This window comes from Cryptotermes secundus, unplaced genomic scaffold (assembly GCF_002891405.2).
Source record: "Cryptotermes secundus unplaced genomic scaffold, Csec_1.0 scaffold213, whole genome shotgun sequence".
NCBI classification, from domain to species: Eukaryota; Metazoa; Arthropoda; class Insecta; order Blattodea; family Kalotermitidae; genus Cryptotermes; species Cryptotermes secundus.
In genome coordinates this window covers 434,856-458,467 of record NW_019731264.1, presented here as the reverse complement: position 1 = coordinate 458,467, position 23,612 = coordinate 434,856, and the positions used below count along the sequence as shown (strand labels likewise).

Sequence of the window (23,612 nt, the reverse complement as noted above, 5' to 3'; positions counted from 1 at the left end):
GGGGGGGGGGTATTATACATTCATTCCTCCCCTTGGATTTAATGAAAAGATTAAAATGTAGAAAAATGGTAATATAGCAGCCGTTTACACTAAACTGTTTGGCTGTTGTAATGTAGATGCAGTGTGCTTTCTGTGAGGTAGGAAGTAAGTTTTTAGTTCTTATTCAGGAGAATCCCATGCTTAAGAGGGTTAATGATTGCTTTCAGGATTTTGAATTCGTCGCTTACACGTCAGAGAGGGGCAACAGTTACGTAAGCGATGGAGTTCTGCACATCGCTCCAACTCTCGTGTCAGAAACACGTGATGAAGATTTCATCACGCACGGAAAGCTCGACTTGCCTCGGTAAGCGAACAGATGTCTCTGCTGCCATAGTTACGGCACTCATTCTGTAAGTCTGCTTAGTCGGAGACCATTTTTAGAATACAGCCCAATTTTTCAGCCCAATGTCATGTCTGTGTGTTATTCGTGGCATATGAACGGACCACGCAGGAAATACCGCCTCCAACAATCCTTCATTGTTGCTAGTTTGCTGTTGCGGTTCCCACGTGATCGCTACTCATTCGATTGGCGCGCTGACTGCTGCCTAGCAACGGCTGTTGTCTCCTTGTATGTTTCTTGGTATTTGCATAGCAACGGGTCTATACGCTACAATATTAAAAGGGCATCTGAAATAAATACAATTCGAAGTTGTGAACTACATCGAATTGGATCAGTAGAGGGCCCAGCGGTGCGCTATTTTCGACAATGTGCAACTATCATGTCCCACGAAATTCAGGAAGTTGATTGATTGGCTGAGAAACTATAAACTTTCAATAAATACATTGCTTCACGTAGTTAGTTGGTTAACTGGTTCAACAGTTTACTTGTCAGTTAACGAAAAATATTTACTGACATATAAACCTTCGTTCTGCAATTCATATCATAACGTTCCTGTAACGAAAGTGCTGTCTTCTGAGATGTGACGCTGTGTAGTCCGGCACAAGTTCGCAGGCGTTTCAGATTAACATGCCGTCTCCACCTACAGGGTCAAAGAGTAAGGCTAGAAAGCAACAAGAAAAAAAGGAAGCTGACCTTTGGCTGCTTACTTGACCTACTCTTGACCCTGAAGATGGAGGTGATATGTTTCTCCGAAACTTGTGAAGTTGTACCACACCACTGGATGCCACATCGCAGAAGACATAACTCATAGCCACGACTGAAAAAGATATCTCAAATTCTATATATTAATGCTTAGTTTGTAACTGTTTGAATGTGAGTCTACTTGGAAGAGAGGGGGATAATACAGGGTGGGGCGCAGAAACTTCAGAATATATCCTTCGAGACACGGCGCTGTGTAGCGTGCTAAAAGTTTACAGACGTTTCGGAAGAACTTACTGCCTCCATCTTCCTGGTTGAAGAGTAAGCCAAGTAAACAGAATGTAGAGTGTTCTGCTTGCTTGACGTACTCTTCGACCTTGAAAATGAGGCATTTCGTTCCTCCGAAACGTCGGTAAATGTGTACCAGACTACACGGCATCAGTAATCTTCATAGTCACTGTCGCGAGAACCTCCAATCTCAGACAAGATTATGTTGATCAGAGTGAATTGACGTGACAGGTGTACCGGCATCGCAGGCTCTGTGGAGTGCTCCAAGCAAGCCCAGGGCTGGGACATCCTCCCACCTGTGTTCTCCGCCCGAGTTCGGACACGTCAGCATTTCAGCTTCTGCTACGGCCAAGTGGAAGTCAGGGCGAAGCTCCCAGCAGGCGACTGGCTATTCCCAGGTACTGAATATAAGTTGGACATGCCGTGTGTGTGTGAGATAAAGGGTCAGACCACCAGCCAATTAATACTGAACATTAACTACAAATAACTACGACAGTGTCAATGAGTTACACACTCCAAAGATCGCTGCAAGCACAACACACACAAGAGTCTTCTCAGTTTGCTGTCTTCAGCAGATGTTGCCTGATGACGGATTTCAACAATGTCCTCTACTTCCGTGCTCACACTTTTACGTAGGGTCGAGAATTTTCTCCACGTCGTCCAGACCGACTCTGGTGCGCACCCAGTATCCTATCCAGTGGGTAACAACGGCCGGGGCGTAAAGCTGACCACTCTCTCCAACTAACGCCGAGGTCAAGAAAATGTGGATCTATACATCCAGTCCCCCGTACATCTTCACGACGAAGTGCGTAATTAGCTAAGGACATAGACAACTTTACCTTAATTTACAAATATTCAGAAACGTTTAAAATCAATAACTAGGTCTATGTCGGACAAATAACAAATACGAACAAAGATCACACGCAAAGCGGCCTCCGTAGTCTAGGGGTAATGTTCCCACCTCATGACCTCAGGTCGTGGAATTTTTAAGGGCGGAAAAATTCAGGGAACAAGTCCTCCGGGAGGGACTTTAAGCCGTGGGTCCCGTGTCGTAGATTTACGGCACGTAAAAGANAGTAGAAATTAAAGGGGGACGCACAATGGACCAATAACTGGTCTAAGTGCATGGGGAAACCCGCCCCCTCTAATAATAATAATAATAATAATAATAATAATAATAATAATAATAATAATCACACGCACACAGAAAAATGGAGTTTGTAAAGCGTTACCTTAAGAATGAAAAACTAAATTGAAATTTTCCACATGCTTGCTTAATTAAGCACAACACCGTGAAGACATATGGTGGAGGGGAGATGCAGTTCAACATATTGCTAAGAAGGCTGTGAGAGGTCAGCTTCATGCCCTGGTCTCTTTGCCATCGGCTCTTAACAGCAATCGGATGGAAGGCTGCATGGGACCCAGGACTTTACCTCTGCCTGAACTCAAACCCAAATAGGCCTTCATGGCGTGGTCCTTAATTATGCATAGGGACAACTCTATCTGTTACAGAACTATGGCTGGAGCCAAAAGACAACTGGTATGGGAGAGAGTATCTGTCTGGAAGGATACGGCTCGCAATGGCAAGAGGTAACAGGGAGCTGTTTCTGAACGACCAGAAGCAAAGTCACATTGGTGAGCGCCGCCTGGAAGCAGGCTGCACGTTGGGCATGGATCAGAAAGTACGCCATGAAATGAAGAATTGGGAAGGAAGATCTGGCTGGTGCGAAAATTTCCACGTGTACAGTCTGACCTGGACACCAGGTATGTGAGGGGTGGTGTTGGGGAGGGGGGGCAGATGGCGACCAGGAAATGTTTCAGGCTTTGTTCTGCTGTTAAGTGGGAATAAGGTTAGTCCAGTCGTACAAATGGGGAAGTGGGATTTCTTTCCTGGTGAGGGCAAAGATTTTTATTATCGCTGTGCATGGACAGGCTTTGGAACCCACTCAGCCCCCAGGGGGTTATATCCCTGGGATAAAGCAGCAGAAGCATGAAGCTGAGCACTCACTTCCATCTAGTGCCGAGGTTAAAATGCATTGAGCTATACACCCATTCACCCACATTCCTTCATGTTGTGGTGCTTATTCAATCACTGAGGTAACTTCATCTGACATGTTAGGTGGGTCCCTTGTCACCACGGCATGGCGCGTCCTCAGGTTGCGGATGTTAGGTGGGTCCCTTGTCACCACGGCATGGCGCGTCCTCAGGTTGCGGATGTTAGGTGGGTCCCTTGTCACCACGGCATGGCGCGTCCTGAGGTTGCGGATGTTAGGTGGGTCCCTTGTCACCACGGCATGGCGCGTCCTCAGGTTGCGGATGGAGGAGAAGCCCTCCAGGTATGGAGAGTAGCTGCGAATTTGGTGGAATGAGAATGTGCAGGGAAACCGAAATAGTCAGGAAAAAACTGCTTAGGTGCCACTTTGTTCACCACATATCCCACATGACTTGACCTGGGATCGAACCGCTCTGTTGGGAAGCCAACATCTAACTGACTGAGTCACCACTGTAAGGACCTCACATTCAGAGTACTACTGATGCGATAACACGCACCCAAAGTCGTTTTTTTTTTTGTGCTGTTTGTTTGCAGATGACATGACTTTCAAAGTGGATGGACAAACACTCGGTGTTCTGAGCCCTCCTCCAGGAGGATACAGGAATTTACCCACGTTCACAGGAAGCCACGATATCCCCTGGGGACAGGGTACTAAACTGGCACCCTTTGATAAAGAGGTAAATTGAACAAATGTGCATCCATTCAAATGCCTCCTTTTCAGCACGTAATCACGCTCTTCCATGGAACTATTCTCTGGTGACCTCTCTTACTCTTCCTTAAAGATGATGATCAAAATCTTATCTTGTCATTAGATTTTCACACCTGGAGTTCAATGCATACATTCAGCCTTTTGGAATTGGCCTTGTAGAATGTACATGTAATTCAGTGTTTCAGCAAACAACGCATTTGTTTGGGATGGGGTTGTTCTGGAAGCCACTGTGTAAATTTGGCATTGGGCAGTGAGTTGAGAGGGTTGGAGCCATGACTGCACAACCTGAAGAGCAGTGTACTTTCGGAAATGTGGTAAGGGCGCATGGTTGAATAACAGGGAAGAGGTGATGAAAAACGCTTCTGTCATCTCAGGGTTGCAAGAACATCTTTCGTCACCTCTCTTCATGACCACCAGGTCTCAAACAAAGAATCTTTCAATCACTTTTGATTGAAAAGCCACATGTCTGTCCTTCTGTGACAGTACCTGTCTCTTTGGTTTCTCAAATCACAGCTCCAGCTCCCACTACCAGGTCTATATAAGGGCTTCCTAAACCTGGTAAAGACATTACAAGTAACTCTGAAGATGATAATTACAGTATTTGTCAAAACTTTGGAAAACAAAAATTTTATATCGTTTATTTCCAAAAACTAAAGTCATACATTAGGATGTTACCTAGTTATTCTATTTTCTGTAATTAGAGTGCCTTATTGTTACGGTGGGGTGAGACTGAATCCATTGCTCCTGCAGCTGCAGTTAAGCCTATTGTAATAGCCCCAAATGACTGATGAGAGAATGGGGCATTGCTGGACTGAATGCCCAAAGAACTTGTAGCGAAACCTGCCCAATTGACACTCTATCACAAATTCCAAATGGACTCTCCTGGGATTGAACCTGGACCTCTGCATAGAGAAGCTGGCGACTGAATGCCTGAGCTATGGCATGACCTTACAAGGCCTTCCTCTGCCCCTTCTAATGTAATTTCTGTTTTAGAATAGTCAGTGGAAGAAACATCCTCTCGTCTCACAGTTATCACTTTTAAATCTAATGCCACCTCTCTCCTCCCTTCTTACTGTCTCAGAATACCTGATTGGAGTCTCTTTCTTTAGCAGTTAATGCTCTTCAAGGAGTTCTTGTTTCATCCCATTCTTTTTACATGGTTTACAATTATAATCTTCTCTCTCCAGATTTTGTAAACAAATTCTTTGTCCACTTACTCCGCTAAGAATTTCATTTCTAATTCGATTCTGTCTCCTTTTCACCTCAATACATCTTAAACTTTTCACACCCATCTCATTATTTTTGTATTTATTTTGTCAACTGCTTTGTATGACTGGGAAACTAGGTCTCTTTCACTGTGGGAAGAATACAAAGTAAGGGTGTATGAGTAATTCTAGGGCCGCACCATAGCTCAAAAGGTTAGTCACTGGCTTCCCACTGCGGCCCGGGTCTGGTCGAGTGGGATTCGTGGTGGACAAAGTGGCGCTGGGGTAGGTTTTCTCCGAGTCCTTCGTTTTCCCCTGCCAATCTACATTCAACCAAATTCTCCATCATCATAATCACCTGGGGCAGGTACAATAGGACAATCAGTGGCCGCCGTGCTGAGTGGGCCTAACTGGACTCCACCCCTCACTATGACTTCATATACTCTGGAAGAACGTTACCAACTAACTTGAAAGTTGAAGAGTTAGCCAAGCAAGAAGAACAACATGGCTTGTTTGTCCAGCTTACTCTTCAAACCTAAAGATGGAGGTGGTGCATTCCTAAGAAAAGAAGATACAAATTATACCAGACAATGTTATCACATCGAAGAAGATAGTACTGTTCAGTTTGATGCTAATTTCCTTTTACCTTCAGTTCTACCTCAGCCTTGGCCTTGGAGTTGGTGGGATTCAGGACTTTCCTGACAACTGTACTACTGGCTTGCAGCAAGGAGGCCTGCACCCTAAACCATGGAAGAACACTAGCCCCAAGGTAAGTTGTCTGCCCTCAGCTCATGAATAGCTTATATACCAAACTGTTTGTCTAAAACAGTAGTTCGTGGTATTCCTCATTGTTCCAGGAAAATTCCAGAACAGAACCTCAATTAGACCACAACCACTTCCATTAAACTCCCTTCCTGTTCATTATTCCCCAATCATCCTGACCTTCATCATTATATTGTCACATGATTAATGACTAGAGACAGGTTTTGAATTGATGACTGGATTTATTTGACTCTTTGATACTGCACGTAACTACATTTTACACTTCGCTGCCATATACACACTAGTGTCCACAGTCGTGTCTTCACTGCTGTTGCTCGGTAGCAGCTTCCAATGGCGGATGTTCTCCTTCCTCTGGGTTCTCAAACTTTCCACGGCCTCAGCTACCAGCTTCTCATAGCAACAGCTCAGAACGACTACCACAGTGGTCTCTAACTCACTCACTCATTCACTAACTCCACTCCACTGCACTCACTGACTGACTAACTCCTCGCTAACTGTCCTGCCTATAAGAGTAATATCTGGGCATAGATTGCGTAGAAAACACCGTTCTTCCAGTGCGGTGCAACTGTTTCTTAACAGTGGCATTAACATTTCTGCGTGCGCAGCCATCGGCACAGAACGCACAGAAAATATAATTCCTCTGTTTCTATTTATGGGCCATTACTTAGCAACGGTTGTTGTATAGTTGGTTACTTCGTGGTCGTTGTCTAGCAACAGGTCTACATGCCACATTATATTGTTTGAGATACTGATGTCATTAAATAATACACAAAAAAAAAATACCATAAAATATTTTATAATCGTTATGAATTAAGAAGTTTTCAATATGTTCCCCTGTAACTTCATCCCGCTTAAATCCAAATAACTCCTTCATCATTAATTTTCAAATGCCTTCATAATTGTTCTGCTTTCTTACTGACACCATATGCAACGTATTTTCAAGATGCTTGGGATTACCGACTTCGTGGTCTTTGCCCATAATCTAATATGTAAAGAGAACATGACACCCAAAAACGGGATGCTTCCATCCTCACTTGGAAAGGTGGGGAGGCATCTGTTCAGTTCTGTCTGTTAGAAGGAGCTAGTCTCAATCTGCGATCTTTCAAATGGATGCAACTCAATTTGAGCTTCTGCATGATTTCGCCCAGTTTCCACAACTTTCTTTCAGAATACTAGATGAGGGACAAGTCCAGAAACTCAGCTATTCCAAGTGCAATACACCATTTTCAGAACCATTTAGAACTGAATATTGTTGTCAAGTCTCAAGAATGAGTTTCACTAACAACTTCTTCTGGGCGTGGGAAACATTGACAAGTTTATAATTTATAGGGGGCCTCATATAAGTTCACTGAAAATAAATTGCGAAATTCAAATAATTATCTCACGGGTAGCTCTTCCTCATGTGCTCCAGCATCAAGATATTTTCCACAAGATATAACAGGTCATTATTTTGTAAAGTATCACTTACTTACACCTGAATCCCTCAATTAATGCAACTACTGAACAGAAAGTGTTACAGGATGCAGACAATAAAGATAATCCACTTGTTACCGTTGCAACCTGTATCAGATATCCACACACTATAATTATATGTCTGCCCACAGGCTATGCTTCAGTTCTGGCGGGACAAGGAAAACTGGAGACAAAGCTGGTCAAGTGGCAACTCAGACCTCCAAGTGGACTACGTCAAAGTGTGGGCTCTGTAGGGCAGTCAGGAGAATGTTACAGTGAACAAGGTGACACAAAACTCTGTCAGTACTGTGGTGACTTGCCATGAACTGGCTGGGCTGAAGCATCAGAAGTTCATTCAGCGTGAACTGAGAAGAACAACTCCCTTACACCACACGTAATTCAGTTCAATCTTGTATTATTCTTGTGCTGAGTCAACAGCTGTAAGGTGAACAAAACAACGATAACAACGACAACAATAGCAGTAACAATTATTATAATTATTGTTATTCAGTTCTTCATTATTTGTATGCCAAGTCAACAGCTAAAATGCCAATTCTTGACACAGCACAATGTAGAGATTGATATTTGCACTAAAATAATCAAAAGTATATGTGTTGACTAGTAAAATAAATAAATAAATATCAAGTCAAGGACTCTGATCCCTTTTCTGGCCAAAAAATCGTGCACCATCTTCGATTTGTGGGGTGGGGCATTATCATGGAGGAGCCAACCAAATTCTCCATCTCGATATTCAGGTCAAATTCGAAGAATTCTCGACCACAAACGGTTGAGGACTCCGAGATAATAACCAAAATTCATTGTTTGACCAACCAAAATTCATTGTTTGACCTTCTGGCAGAAATTCCTTCTGAATGATTCCTCTGGAATCTAAGAAAACGGTTAGCAGTGTCTTTACTACCCTTTGGCATGCGCACTTTCTTTTGTTTCGGCTTCTTTGGGCTCAACCACGTTGTACTCTGCCGCTTTGTGAGAGCCTCATATTCAAAACACCACATTCTCAACCGACGTCTTAATGTAACATGCTGTCCTTGGACATGTTCTTGCTTACTGGTGTTCATTACTGGTGTAGCAATAAAACCCTGGGCTTGTATTCTCTGTCAGAAAATCATTTTATGCTATATAGTCCAGGCACAAACAACTCATAATAAAAACCTAGCATCTGTTTGACGCTGCCTCTATATCTGTCTCTCTCTCTAACATTAAAGAGACATGACAAGACATAAATGTAACCACATGACATTTGCAATATGGACGTTTATGAATCCTTGACCTTAGGATTACCAACTACACCCCATCATTGTTAACAGTTCTCTTTGATGATGTAATAATCATAATCAAGCAATGAGAGAGAATGACCTTGGCCAACAAGCTGAACCTCACCTCCCACTCTGGGGCTGGGGGCTTCACCAAAGCCTTGGATGGGGCTTCCTTCCTCATGAGTCTGTAAGAAACAAGTGAGAGTTTGATGACAGAACAAGAAGAATGTGCAAGGGCATTATTGTGGATGGCATTTTATGGAGTTAGCATGAAACTATTATCCTACTTTCTCTTTGCCAAGCATTTCAATTTCCTTTAATGGTTTTTCTGTTATCCCTCATTAACATGTTCTCAAAAGTAGTGATAACTTTTATGGGTTTACACAGGACCAAACCCAGCTTTCACCAATGTGAACCTTTTTGAGAGACTAACATTCAGCTATTTAGTTAGGAAATTCCATGTTTTCTGTGGACACCTTGGACGGGGGATCAGTCCATCGCAAGGCCGCTACCTACACACACACAGGACAACCAAAACACAGACATCAATGGTTTGAGTGGGGTTCGAACCCACGATTCCAGCGTTCAAGAGAGTGAAGACAGTTCATGCCTCAGACCGCGCGGCCACTGTGACCGGTCGTTGTCCCAGCTACATGCGGAAGATGCCTCTTCTTGCAGGCGAACACAGCGCTGCATAGTCAATTTGATGAACAGACACTTACTGCCCTTGTATAGACCTGTACACGTTACACCACATGCATCTCTGCGTGCCGTGACTGTCATGTAGCTTCTAAACAGATCAAAGCAACTCTGAATAGGGAGCACGGTCCTTTCCGATTGCAGTGACGGGGCGTAACCAGTAAATGTAAAGTTGTCCCTGAGCTTAATTAATTAAGTACTACGCCATGAAGTCATGTGGGGGAGTGGAGGTACAGTTCCACCATTCTTGACCTCAGCAGTAGGTAGAGATGAGTGGTCAGCTTCATGGCCCGACCGCCTTGCTCCTGAGGAAATCGCCCCCTATGCCCATTGACTAGGAGGCCAGGCGACCTCCCAGGGCCGGTCTGGAAGCTAAGGAGAAGAGACAAATCTTACCCCTGCCGCGAATCGAACCCCAGCCTTTCACCCCGTCCCTATACCGTCTGAGATATCTTGACTCTTGGACACAGCATATAGCAAATGAAATGTCACTATTATTGTTATTATTAACTCGCTAAAGTAATACTTAGTTCCTATATGGTATCTTCCCACGCGCTGGAGGGCACCTGTGTTTCGTTTTCACAAGCGTCCGTCATCTTTGCGCGGACACACGCACCTAATAAACATCAGCGCCAAAATGCAGCTCGCGATTTGTGGCTTTCAGTGAAACATCTGGACGCAGACGTCGGTTACGAACTGCACAGTTTCACGTGACACGTACTCACCAAAGTCGCTTGTCAGAGGAATGAATATAAAGAAGATGCAAGTGGACACAATGCGGCTTTCGCCATGCCTCTTCTTCGGCTGTTGATGGCGGTTCCATCTACTGCTACATAGGGTAATTGTAAGGGAAGTGCCGTGTGCCCCATCTTGCAAATTCCCAGCCTTGTCCACACACGTATAGTAGCCAAAGCCGTAAAATAGTTTATTATAAGGAGTGAGCAATTTCGTTATTTCAGCTTACTTCATTTTAAGAAACACCCGAGGGGAGAGGCACGAAAGTATAAAAGCTCCAGAGAGGACATTACAAAAACATACACGTGCCATGTAAGCTACATGACTATTGGTGGGTTTTCACTTTGCTTCGCTGTAGCTGCTGTAGTTCTGTACAATGTTCAGATCCATTAATTATTATTTCTTTATTTACCGATATAAAAAAATTAAGAGATTACATTCAGGTAATGCTTGCTACCATTCAGTCCAGAACCTTTTATCTTCTCGTCTATTATCGTAATTAGAATATACAGAACTATAATTTTGCCTGTGGTTCTGTATGGGCGTGAAACTTGGTCACTGACATTAAGGGAGGAACACAGACTGAGGGGTGCACGCGGTAGCGTGGAGGGCACCTGTGAAGATGATAATAAAACTTCAGGTTCCATAAAATGCTGGGAAGTTCTTGGGGGCTTCTCAAGAAGGGCTTAGCTGCATGTAGGTAGTTATACCAACAATTACAAAAAAAAAAAAAAGAAAGGATTTTAAAGTCACAGAAAGACTACGATCCGCGAAACTGAGGCAGGCGCTAGGTCAGCCCGGTTTCATTATTGCCTCTGCATTCCGACGTCAGGTCGAGTCGAATGGCTTTGTAAATTAGAAGGAAGTAACCTGTCAGCAGAATGACGTATTATACAGATAAAGCTTCACAGTTCAGCTGTTTCCCAGGAACTGCAATTTTTTGCAGTTTTTACAGGAATTAACGTTGCTTGTCGCCGGGCGTTCTATCGTCGTTTTGTTACCAGGTGACACAAAACTCAAATCCACCAGTTTTTGCTTTGCCTTTTAGAGAAGACGAAGTGTTGTTCTGGGCACCGCTGGAAGTGAGTATGAAAAGAGTAAGCTAACAAATTAATTTCAACGTGTTTTAAAGCTCCTTGTCTGATACAGCAATATTTGAACTGATTGGGAACGTAACATTTTGGTTCAGAAAATGATAAAGTGCACCCTGCTCAGGGACGGATAGGGTTCGTCACCCCGGGAATTCCACAAGACAGAAATAAAATACACAGATCTTATGTAAACATTTGCTTTCCTAAAATCACGAAAAGTTGGCTCGAATTTCCATTTCTTGTAACAAATAATTGTCATAACCTAATTCTTTGTTACTGAGAGAAACCTCCAATTTTGACCGTCCCTGGACCCCACAACTGAAAATTCGACCTTGAGTCTGCTAAGCACAACGAATTTCCGAATGTTCGTTGCCATGATTTAGCATTATTTAGCATAGCCTATCCTCAAACTCCACCTCGACAAAATAATTTATCAATTTGGACAATTAATTAACCCTTTAAAAACCGAATTTCTTCTAAATCATATAAAACAATTCAATTTGCATCTCACATGAGACATATCAATTCTCTGCTACGGGAAAAATTGCTGTTTATTGTGAGAACCAGAGTCAGAGTTAATTGAAGACAGGCGGTTTACCGCCAAACAGTTTGTCTTGGTGGCGACAAACCCCTTCAGACCCAAGATCAGATTTTCTTCTACTGAACACTTTCGGTTATAGTCCTTATGTAACATTTTGTCTAACGAGAGGATGGGTCTGTTGGTTACAATTACTGCTGGCCCTCGCCAGTGCAGTCGCTCTCGGGTCCAAGTCCAGCGGGACTCATGACCACATTTTATTGTCTCAGATTCGAGACTCCCCAACCTGGAGGGGAGTTCTTGTTCCCATATTTATATCCCTTAGGAACAGGGTTGTCCAGTCATACCTCCATTCTCGTCGCCTCCTACGACTCGCAGGGCTACGGTGGAGGCTTTCGAACCCGCATTCACACGGAGTTGTGGGAACCATACGAAACACAAATAATATATAAAGATTCAGTCCGTACCTCACAGGAAACACATTACGTCTCCGCTACAGAGCCCAACCGGTTAAAGCTGTTTAAGGAAACAGTCGCTGTTTATTGTGAGAACCATATGGAGCACACATCAGTACAGCCCGGGGAAAAGTCAGTTATCGAGAGCAGATTTTGAAAGCAGAAACAGAGAGTGCATATAGTTGCAACTGCTCATGCAAATGTTTAACGCAGAGTGGACGTACTGACCCTACACATGTACCGTTTTACGTTGCTTCACAACTGAACCGACTGTGTGGCTGTACAGTCCGGGTTCGACCTTTACTACAGGGACTTCGCCTTGCTTTGAAATGCAGATTGTCGGAGGGATATGAATCCATCAACTTGATGAACCAATTTAATTAGATTTTCATTAATTCATCAATGGATCTACAGCCTTACGCTGGGCTCTGCCCTTGTCTTCAGTTTCGTAATCTTTTTTTACACAGACGGTAGGACTCCTTGGACGAGTGATCAGCCCGTCGCAAGGCCGCTACCTAAACATAAGACAACACAAACACAGGATAAACGCACACACAGACATCCATGCCTTGAGTGAGACTGGAACCCACGATCCCAGCGTTCGAGCGAGCGAAGACAGTTCATGCCTTAGACCACGCGACCACCGCGATCGACAATTAGATATTCACTGAGGGAAAAATATTTCTTGTCATGGAACTCACCATCATAACAACGTTGCGTAAACGATCTATTTGCTGAACCTGTTCTATCAACAGAACTTACTTCGCATTTCCCTAAGATCCATTTTAATATTTTATCTGCAGCTAAGCAGAATTAAAAAAAAAGTTTTGAAAGGAAGAATACAATCTTCTGGATAATGCCCAATTCGCGAAGTTCTGAAATACCACCTTTAATGAAAATCCGTCCACGATTCTCGAACTGTTTTATATGAACGATTGGGCGGATATGATGGCCGCAGGTCGGTGGGTCGGTCAGGTAAATTGCTGCTTGCCCTCGCCAAAACAGCCATTCTTGGTTTCTAATCCAGCAGGACTGAAGATCACATTTTGCTGTGTCATGGCTGCCAGAGCACTGATACGAACGCACCCGAAAATATAATTTTCATGTCAGTTTCCTGTTTCCTACAGCACACACAGATATTAAGAAATTCACTCCGCAGTCTTACCAGTATGTATGGTAGCAAGGGCCATTAAAGCAATGCGCAAGTGTTGAGGTAGGTTAGTTGGATTCATACAGTCCAATTTTAATTACATGTAAGGTAATATTATCCCTGAGCTTAATTAATTAAGCACTGCGCCATGGAGACGTATGGGGGGGGGTGAAGGTATAACTCCATTGCGGCACTTGATGAAGCTTCACGTACCGGCCGCTTTAATCCCGGAGAAGGAGTCCCCATTATCCATTTTTTTTTCCTTGGCACTACAGCCCCAGTGGGCCTAGGCCTACCTCCATGAACTTCTCCGTTCACTTCGGTTTTTCTAGATCTTACACATTCGGTAGGACTCCTTGGGCGGGTGATCAGCTCGTCGCAAGGCACAGTACACAAACACAGAAAAACGCACACACACAAACTAGACATTCATGCCCTGAATGGGATTCGAACCCACGATCCCGGTTTAAGCGAGCGCAAACAGTACATGCCTTAGACCGCTCGGCTACCGTGATCGGCACCCATTATCCACCGGCTAGGAGATGTTTCGGCTCCAGAATTGGTCCGGATGTCGTAAAGAAGAGAAGAATCTCTTGTCCCTGCCAAGAATCGAACCCAGGCCGTCCTACATTGTGATACTGACATGCTGGGAGAGGAACGGACACTAATGTTTCGCCATAGAAAATCTCTCACGTACTGTTATAAATGTGAACCCAGATCTCTGCGGTTGGAAGCCGATGCCTAACAACCATAGAGTGACACGGGCCGGAAACACTTCTGTCTAAAATAATTGCTATTTCCGGTCGTAAACATATCAGCCGCATCATTTCCGCGCGGTGAAGTCCCGCAAGATTCGTGGGAACAGAGCGCTATCCGCGGGAGATACCCCATGTCTCCGCAGTTGGTGGGTCCCAGTCGGCCGCGGGTGACGCTATCATGACTCGACTCCACTGGTCAACATTAGCAGAAACAACATAACTAGGTAGAATACAGCCCTTCCCCACCCGGCCAAAAAATGTTCAGCCTTTTATGGGAGTCCAGGATGACGCCATGTGGTCTGGTAAAAGTGTACCGACGTTAGGCTGTACGTTCTGACTACACGGCGTCACATCCCACATCAGTTATTGCTATGAGAACCACAAATGTCACAGGTTCATTATCGTGTCCGGAAAAGCCTTCCACTGGACCCCACGTGAGCCAGTTCAATCCACTCTATCTTTCACAACCTATACCTTCAGCACTGCCTCGGCAGCCCAACTCATCTGTTCCCTTCCGGCTTTGCGCCTAGAACTGTATGTGCATATCTACCTCGTGCGTGTTACATGTCCCTCCCATCTTATCCTCACTAACGTAATTTTTGGTGCGCAGCATAAATTATGGGGGTACGCGGTTGCATAGTTGGTTGAGGCACTATGCTACAAGCCGGAAGGTCGCGGGTTCGAATCCTGATGAGGTGGATTTTTCAATTGACCTAATTGACCAGAAGACAAGAAGTCTCACGCAGACATAAATTAGCAGGCTGCAGGAAATTCAATGTTTTGCTATTTCTACTGTAAGATATGTGACTTTAGGTAATTATATTGAAATTATTCCTAAATAAAAATAGAATTAAATTTCCTTGTATCAAAATCTAATGTATATTTCTATTTTGAAGTGCGGCCCTGGACAATTATTTATAGGGCTGAGGTGGCCCTCTGTACAAGTTCAGTTTGACATGGCTGGTCTAGATAATGTGGGAGCCTCAACCTCTCACGCCCCTATGGGCCTTCACGGCCTGGTACAGGGATAGCTTTACCTCTGCAGAGCAAATTGTGCAGTCCGTGCGTATGAATTTATTAACACATTCTTCCCACTTTCACTCTCACAGGTCGAAAAAATTCCTGTTCTCAAACACCCGTAGCTATGTTTTGCACTGAGGGCGAGGAACCAAGTTTCATCTATTTCCTGCGAGTTACTTTACTGCACTATCAGTAGCTAGCATGTACGTAGTCTAATGGTATGACTGTACATGACTCACGAATTTTAAACGATCCTGAAAAGAGGCGGTACTATTCTGACAGTAGACTGATGCGGCTGAGGAAAACCACGAAAAATGTGGTAGAGTAGCCAGTGTTCCAGCCAAGAATTGAACCGCTACGCCAACCCACTTCGGTACAAGGGCGGGCTACGGGCTGGATGACCGAGGTTCGACTCCCGGTAGAGGCAAGAATTTTTTCTCTACTTCACGGCGTCCAGACCGGCTGTGCGGCCCCCAGACTCATATCTTATGGGCACCGGCTCTTTTCCAACAGGTAAAGCGCCAGGGGCGTGAAGCTGACAATTCCCCTCCGTCTATTCCCGAGGTCAAGAACGGTAGAGTTACACCTCCAGTCCCTCATACGCCTTCATGGCAGGGACAGCTTTATCTTAACTTTACGCCAACCCGCTTGGTAGGCACCAAGTCAACACTAGTGTACACCTAGCGGTCCGTTGGCTGGGCCGGCGCACTGCGCCACTCAAGGAGAGGAATGCGCGTCTTCTCCCAGTTTCTCAGAAAAATAAATTTAATGGACAGCATTTCTCGCAGTCTCAAATACATGNATACTTTTCCTAAAACAATCGGTCTGAAACAAAATGTTTCGTAGTTCAGGTTATCACGGCGGTGATAGATTAGATCGTGGTGTAGTGGAGATGCAGGCAGCATGTTCCTCCGAAACGTCAGTGTCCGCCTATAAGAGTACTATGTCGACTCAGAAGGCCACAATCTGAATATATGAAGGTCGTTTGAGAGAGAGTTTATGAAGCAATGAACGGAACTCTCAAGGTTGGTTCTGTTAAGGTCAAGGTCTACAGAGGCATGAACTGCTCCATGGAGAGGACGGGTGGGCAAACGAGATTCCAGTGAGTGAAAAAAATAAGAAAAGGAGAAAAACAGAAAGGTAGGAGGGAGAGAAATGAACACAGAATGGAAGAGACGGGAAGACGAAGTGATGACTGGAGCGAGATAAAGATAGGAGAACTTCTGGAGGGGGGGGGGAAATCAATAGCCTACGTTCTCTTGATACGACACGGACCGCATAGAAAACTACGCCTGCGCGGGAACGTCTTTGCCGACTCGTTATCTAGCAACGGTAGGGGAGATACACTGTACTCCTTTGATAAGACTCGGGACTCATAGAAAATGACACATCCAACAATTCTTCCATTGTTGCCGTGTTTACCGAACCGTTTCCTAGCAATGAAAGGAGGGATACACATACAGACACACAGACTGACGGGAGGGATTTATGAAGTACGCCGCTGAGATAGGCTGAGGTGCCACGATATTCTCTTCATACATGTATATTATATCTGCAATAAATGCATATGTTCAATAAGTAGTGGCTCGTGAATGAGTTGTGCCCAGTGGCGTAACTCGTAAACTCCTTTTTTATTTTTGTTGGGGGTTTACTCAGCTCTCTCTGGTAGAGTTAGGACGGTGTAAGATTTCAGTCTATGTGTACTTTGGCTATTGTCTAGTTGGTTCACTGCTAGTGCGTTACTGTGGTTTTCTAACGTCTTAAGTATTTGGTAAAAAAGTTAAAGTTGTCCCTATGCTTAAATAATTAAACACTACGCCATGAAGGCGTATGGGGGAGTGGATATTTAAATCCATATTTTCTTGACCTCGGCACTAGTTGGATGTGAGTGGTCAGCTTCACGCCCCGGCCGCTTTACTCGAGAGAAGAGCTCCCATTACCCATTGGATAGGAGATTAGATGAACCCCAGAGCCGGTCTGGACGATATGGAGAAAATTCTTGACCCTACCGAGACTCGAACACCGATCCCTCGGTAGTCCAGCCCGTGGCCAGTCGCTATACCGACTGCGCTATCCCGGTTCATAAGTATTTGGTATTCAACTTTTTTATTTCACTGAACACTGCGTTCATTTGTAGATCTTCATGGGTCCTGTGGTTGTTTCTGTACAAAGGAGGTGCCATGATACAAATTTCAAGTTTCATGAAGATTGATTCAGGCATTCAAAAGCAGAAGGGAAGGAAACACAGACAGCATGGAGATCACATAAGACTACTTTTGGAAAGTCGGCTTAAAGAATGGATGCAAAGACATTATTTACCCAGAGATGGTTTCGTATCAGTACTTACAAATCAGTCAATAATTTACTGATGCAAATGCTTACGGAGGTAGATGTGCAGATAAGTGCGTTACGGAAGATGCTGAAACTGGTTTCGCTCTGCCTAGGGACAACGGCTCAGACTCCTGCGTTCTCTTCTGCTGTGCTGGCTGCAATATTCGCGAAAACGAAGCGTCGTGTCGGTCTTTTTCTCCAGGCGGGGGAACCCAGCATTTACAAGGTACAAAATGGCCAAGGTTCTTTGTAATCGGTAGATTATAGCGTGCTTTATAATTACTAATTCAGGGCCTCATCCCAGTGACTCACCCCCGTATTTTCCCATATAAACTTGATGCATCACACCACTAAGTTATTTTAAAATCAGTAATTCAGAATGGTTATCTCTTTTAAATATAAATTAATTTTTAGTCCGTGATAATAGTTGCTACAGCCTCTGGAGAGTGGACTGTTATTTAGGGGGAAATATGACCAATGTAGTTTTATTTAAGAATATGAATTCTACAAAATATTGAAATATAATCAGCATCATAAGATCATTTTGAGAAAAGTACCTTTCTGTGACCGAGCCCAGGCCGCGGGCCTGTTTTAATCCCATTATCTTTATGATGTTTTGGCCTACAAATTATTAACTGGATCCACTGCCTCCACAGACGATACAAATTTAATCGAAACAGGTAAAATCTCTTTCGAGAAAATTTACATTTCGTGTTTGGGCTGCTAGAAGATACCGTTATTTTTGTTGTCAATTGTCATAACGTGCGACAGATGGTGCTGCTTGTAATTACAGACAAATACAGTATGCGTCAAAATTACAGTACTGAAATGAAAAGACGTCCTGTTGATACCACTGTCTATTCATGTGATGGCCCCTTGCACGACAGAACCTTCTCAGATCCTGAAGAAATGGTCCGATCACCATGTCCCTGTAGCGTTCTTGGGTGACGGTAAGAGCATTGCCTTCCTCATCCTCAATGAAATAGGGGCCTAATGTACCGTGTGCTGAGACGGCACAACATACCGTCACACGTGTACTGTGTAGCGGTTTCTGGACGATAACATCTGGCCGCTCAAAACCAAGGAAGCGAGTTGTCTGGCGACCACTTCCGTATAAGCGGAAATAATACTCAACTATGAATACTTTTTCCTCTGTCGAGAGACCCATTTCCAACAACAACTGCACAACACAACTTCCTTTTCACTAATGGGAACACGTGCGGCTGGAGCTAAGCCCCGTCGACAAACGCACATGCGCGTTCGAGATGCCCGAGTTTCAGTACTGATTCTTTTGGCGCATACTGCGATTCAAATTTTAATTTTAAAAAGGTGTTCATATACATAGCGATTCCAAAACGTGCGGGTAAATTCTGGGGATGAGCTCCAAGTACCATAACCAGAAAACGAGTTGATACGAACTTCGATCCTCAAGTGTTTCCTCTCCGAGTTGCAGCGCTGAAAGGAAGAATTTCCAAGCAGTGCTCAAAATGCTCTACGCGAGACTTAACACATGACTGGGCATGTCTTATTATGGATTGTTAAACCCGTTCAAAGATCCTGGGATAGTTACGGAGAGACTGTCAGCCTTTCACAGTGCGTTGGCAATGTGTATCCACCTTGTTAACACGACATGAATACACAAGGGTTTTCAAGTGCCCTCATGGGCAGAAATCTAGAAGATTCAAATCAGGCGAGCTTGAAGGCCACATAGTGGGACCTCGTTCATTAATCCAGCGGTTACGATAGGGTCTGTTGAGGGTGCCTAGCACAACACGGCTAAAATATGCCGGAGCACAATCACGCATGTGCCACATTCGTGTTCTGACTGCCAGTGGTACGTCTTCTAGCACATCGGGCAAAATATTGTTACAATATTTTATTTTTACGGTGAGGAGTGTTTAGCCCCACGCCCAACCCCCAAGCTAGAGGAACGCGGCTGCATATTCAATATATTCGCAGCTTCCCTACACATCTGAAGGCCGTCTCCTCTATCCGCAACCTGAGGACGCGACATGCCGTGGTGACAAGGACCCACCTAACATGGCACCTGAAAACAAAGCATGAGCAAAATGCAGACTTTTCTAATCCTATAGCAGGAGGTGCATATAGATACCATGTGCCTCAAAGGGTTGACATAGCGGTATTCTTATCCAGAAAAATATCCGGTACTGATTATGATTAAAATGTACTGGAAGGACCCCTCGCCGAATGATTAGGATGATCAAATCAACGGCCGTGAGATCGGCGGGTCATGTAGCAAGCACGGGATAGAAAAAGAAATACGTATAAAACTCTGGCAAGAAATCTTGCAAAGAAAATACCGCTAAAATACCAAAAATATATAAATATATTAAAAAATGACTTCGAAGAAATAGAACGGACTGGATTCATCTGGCACAGGATAGGGATTAGCGACGGGCTGTTGTGAATACGGCAATGAACTTTCGGATTCTGTAAAATGGTGGGAATTTCCTGACTAGCCGAAGAGTTGCTTTAATAGGGCATTGCTCGAGAGAGTTAATTGCGTGTTCAGCAGGTTCTATGGAATATCAATCAAAATTTTGATAGTGCAAACTCATGATTTCAATCAGTGCACGTGATGTTACAGAGGATACATCTGTTGATGAAAATTGTGTAGAGGGTGAAGAACAGAGCCTGCCTGAGTCATCGCCTCTCCCGCAATAAATAGGACATATCTCCGTACTGCCAACATTTGACACCGTGGAGGCCATGAAATTGGTTCTGCTGCTCCTCCTGTGCGCAGCTGCGCGCGCATCTGCAAATTGCATCGCCTCTATCACGACGGCGAGTGGCCACAAGGCGCCATCACGGATCTGCAGCGGAGATCTGATATTTAATGAAGAGTTCAACAGTTTCGATTTCCAGACATGGAACCACGAGAAAACCGCAACAGGAGGTGGCGTGAGTATCTGTGAAACTTGAGTTAACATGTTCTAGAACAAGGTACATTTACGCCTTTAACAGGGCTGATTTTCATCATTCATTTTTTGTTAAAAAAGAAAAAAAAACTACCTTTGTCCTACTTAAGCAAAATTAAAACTCCATGTTTCCATTAATTGTATTTTTACAATTATGTACATTTTAGTATTATATTAACCATTAACGGAATTTCTTAAAAACGTAAACGTTCTAAAATTTCTTCATTTGCCTTCTTCTACACATACAAAAAGGCGAGGGGAAAGCTCAGAAATCACGTAATTTCGGATTGCCATAGCAACGGACTGTTGAGCGTTACACGTTCCACGAACGCCACTTATATGTAAGCCAAGCCAGAGAGAAGTCACATTTATTTTTTTTTTATTTAACAATATATAGTTAACAATGACAATAATTCTTACAGCACAACATGAAAATGGAGGTGATTAACATAAAATAACATACATTTAATTGTTTATTGAATTTTACGTGCCGTTGATGTATACAGTAGTGTTAGATTTGCTTGTTGAGTATAATTCGTCCCTCTTCAATCTTTCCAAGTATGTGTTTGTGCAGCCAGTAGCTCTCGAACGTCGCGACGCCATCTTGCCATATGCTGTAGTGCATTTCTAGATTCAGTCGGAATTGCAGCCTTATGCGGTATATGCGTTGGTAGTCTGGTGGTCTTCGTTGCTAGGTATGTCTTGTATATAGTGGTCTTGGCTAGGACTATTAAGTAATTGGCAAGTTGTTGGGGTGTGGTATCTACTTTGGGGTATCCATATAATGTTTGCTTCTTTTGCAATGGGTGGGGGCCCAGCAGGTCATGGAGCGTCTTGCTTAGACGGCCCCAGAAGGCTGTGACTGGGGCAGTCCACAGGGAAGTCACATTTATTTATTGCAGTGCATTCTGGGAATATTTTGATATGCGTATGTGATATGTGGGGGCCGGGATAGCTCAGTCGGTATAGCGACTGGCTACATGCTGTGCTACCGAGGGGTCGGAGTTCGAGTCCCGGCAGGGGCAAGAGATTTTTCTTCTCTTCCTGTCGTCCAGACCGGTTCTGGGGCACGCCCAGCCTCTTATCCAGTGGGTACCGGGGGCACTTCCCCGTGAGTTAAACGACTGGGGTGTGAAGCTGACCACTTGACTCCCAACTATTGCTGTGATCAAGGTAAAGTTGTCCCTGTGCTTAACTAATTAAGCACTATGCCATGCAGTCCAATGGGAAATGAATGTACAGATCCATATTTTCTTGACTTCGGCTCTAGTTGGAGGTGAGTAGTTAGCTTCACGCCCCTGCCGCTTTAACCCCAAGGAAAGAAACCCCCGGTGCCCACTGGATAGGAGGTTGGGTGGGCCCCACAGCCAGATTGGACGACGTGGAGAAGAGAAAATTCTTGACTCTACCCGCCCTCGAACTCCGACCACCCTGTCGTCCAGCCCGTAGCCAGTCGCTATACCGGCTACGCTATCCCGACTCAAGGATATGTGGATATATACATCCACTCCCCCATACGTCTTCATGGCGTAGTGCTTAATTAGTTAAAGATAGAGACAACTTTATCATTCTAGTGTCGTATACTATATAAAGCAGAGTGTTTACTATATATATGCGTGTCATTGGTGGGAGACGGTTCGAAATGTGTAAGACTGGGAGATCAGTTAAGAAGTTAATGCATGAAATCCTACGTACAAATGTTGAGACGTCATGTAGAAATCTCAATGGATGTTGAGAGTGAGTAAACTTACTTAAAAAGAGTTCAGAATTTCTTTGAACGGAAATAATTAAAAACAGAATAAGCTTCCAAGAATGCAGGAAAGGTTTAATGTAACGTCCCACATAACTGACGATCAGTTCCCGCCATTGGACCGCGTCTCACAGGTTGAGACACACTGTTTATTACCCCTTTTTTAATTCAACCTTGTCTACATACAATCTTCGCCAATAATGCAACTATTTATTGCTTCTTTCACATTTGTTTTCGCTATTAACACATGTTTCGGCCTCAAACGGCCATCCTCAGGTGTCCCATTATGCCAAAACTGCTACACTGCACTGAGTATTGTCCATTCCACACGCGCGTAACTGACCATTTCGCAATTAAAATGGTAACAATTGCACGCAACTGTTATGCATTATAATCTCACATGTTACAGTTCACTCCATTTAAAATCAATTAAAACTGTTAACATTTTAATATATAAAATTCTAATTCCACCTCACACACGGCGTCGTCCACTTGTCTAAGCAATATATACTACTTCGTCCGTTATACTGCAGAGGCTCCCCCTGACCATATGCAACCCCGTTGTTATGTTTTGTCTGCAATTTTGCCCTTTGCTTGTCCGTTGTTCCCACAAGCCGCGTGTGGTGTTGTCTTCTCGTGTGCAGACGTTTTAAGGTGAAAAGTTAGCAAATTTACGCATAGCCCAACTTAATTTTCTTTAATTATTTCAATATTTTAAATGTTTTAAATGTTAATCAAGCAACGATTGTAACGGAACTATTATATTTTAATTAAACTGAGAGCCGGGATTGCTTGTTTCGAGGTCGTTGCCTAGCAACGGGTCTGTAGGCCATAATATTATAATTAGTAGTAGTAGTATCATCATCACCGGGCTTCGAAAATATTCTTTATGTTCAACTAATCATATGGCATGCTCATTACCATTAATTCATCGTACACAGAAAATCTGTCTCCATATTGGGGTTTCGACTTTGAGCATTTTAAACTTTCATAATTTAAACGAAACCAAGAAATACACTTTCAAAAGAACCCAGTCTGTTGCTTGCCTTCCCAAGCCGGAAGAATGTCTATTAAGGCCATCCTTACGCGTTCAATTTTTTACACAGTCGTAAGTGCGCAGTGACATTTCCTGACGCGAAGAAAAGCTCTACCAGTTTTCGCTCAGTTCCCTATGGACACTGCCGGCCACTCACTAGCGTTGAATATTGTGTTATGACGCCCACTGAGGAAATTATAGGTTACGTCACTGTAGCTGCAGATGTGGGATAAAAAAAAAGAAATCCGAATTGGTAAGTTTTTTT

General features: G+C 43.9%; 2 protein-coding genes across 3 annotated transcripts in view; one reads left to right on the top strand and one right to left on the bottom strand.

The window, feature by feature from the left end:
* The window catches only part of LOC111866750 (cyclin-dependent kinase 20), a 113,626-nt gene that overhangs the window by 17,196 nt on the left and 72,818 nt on the right, over window positions 1-23,612 (bottom strand). The gene's annotated exons all lie outside the window — the stretch shown is intronic.
* LOC111866735 (beta-1,3-glucan-binding protein) overlaps window positions 1-23,612 on the top strand; it is a 42,870-nt gene that overhangs the window by 7,187 nt on the left and 12,071 nt on the right. The window contains exons 4-11 of the mRNA XM_033752385.1: window positions 207-343; window positions 1,598-1,764; window positions 2,879-3,130; window positions 3,954-4,096; window positions 5,986-6,102; window positions 7,721-7,819; window positions 11,328-11,361; window positions 20,312-20,544. Coding sequence (XP_033608276.1) covers window positions 207-343; window positions 1,598-1,764; window positions 2,879-3,130; window positions 3,954-4,096; window positions 5,986-6,102; window positions 7,721-7,819; window positions 11,328-11,361; window positions 20,312-20,544 — 1,182 coding nt within the window. The remainder of the gene's footprint in view (window positions 1-206; window positions 344-1,597; window positions 1,765-2,878; window positions 3,131-3,953; window positions 4,097-5,985; window positions 6,103-7,720; window positions 7,820-11,327; window positions 11,362-20,311; window positions 20,545-23,612) is intronic.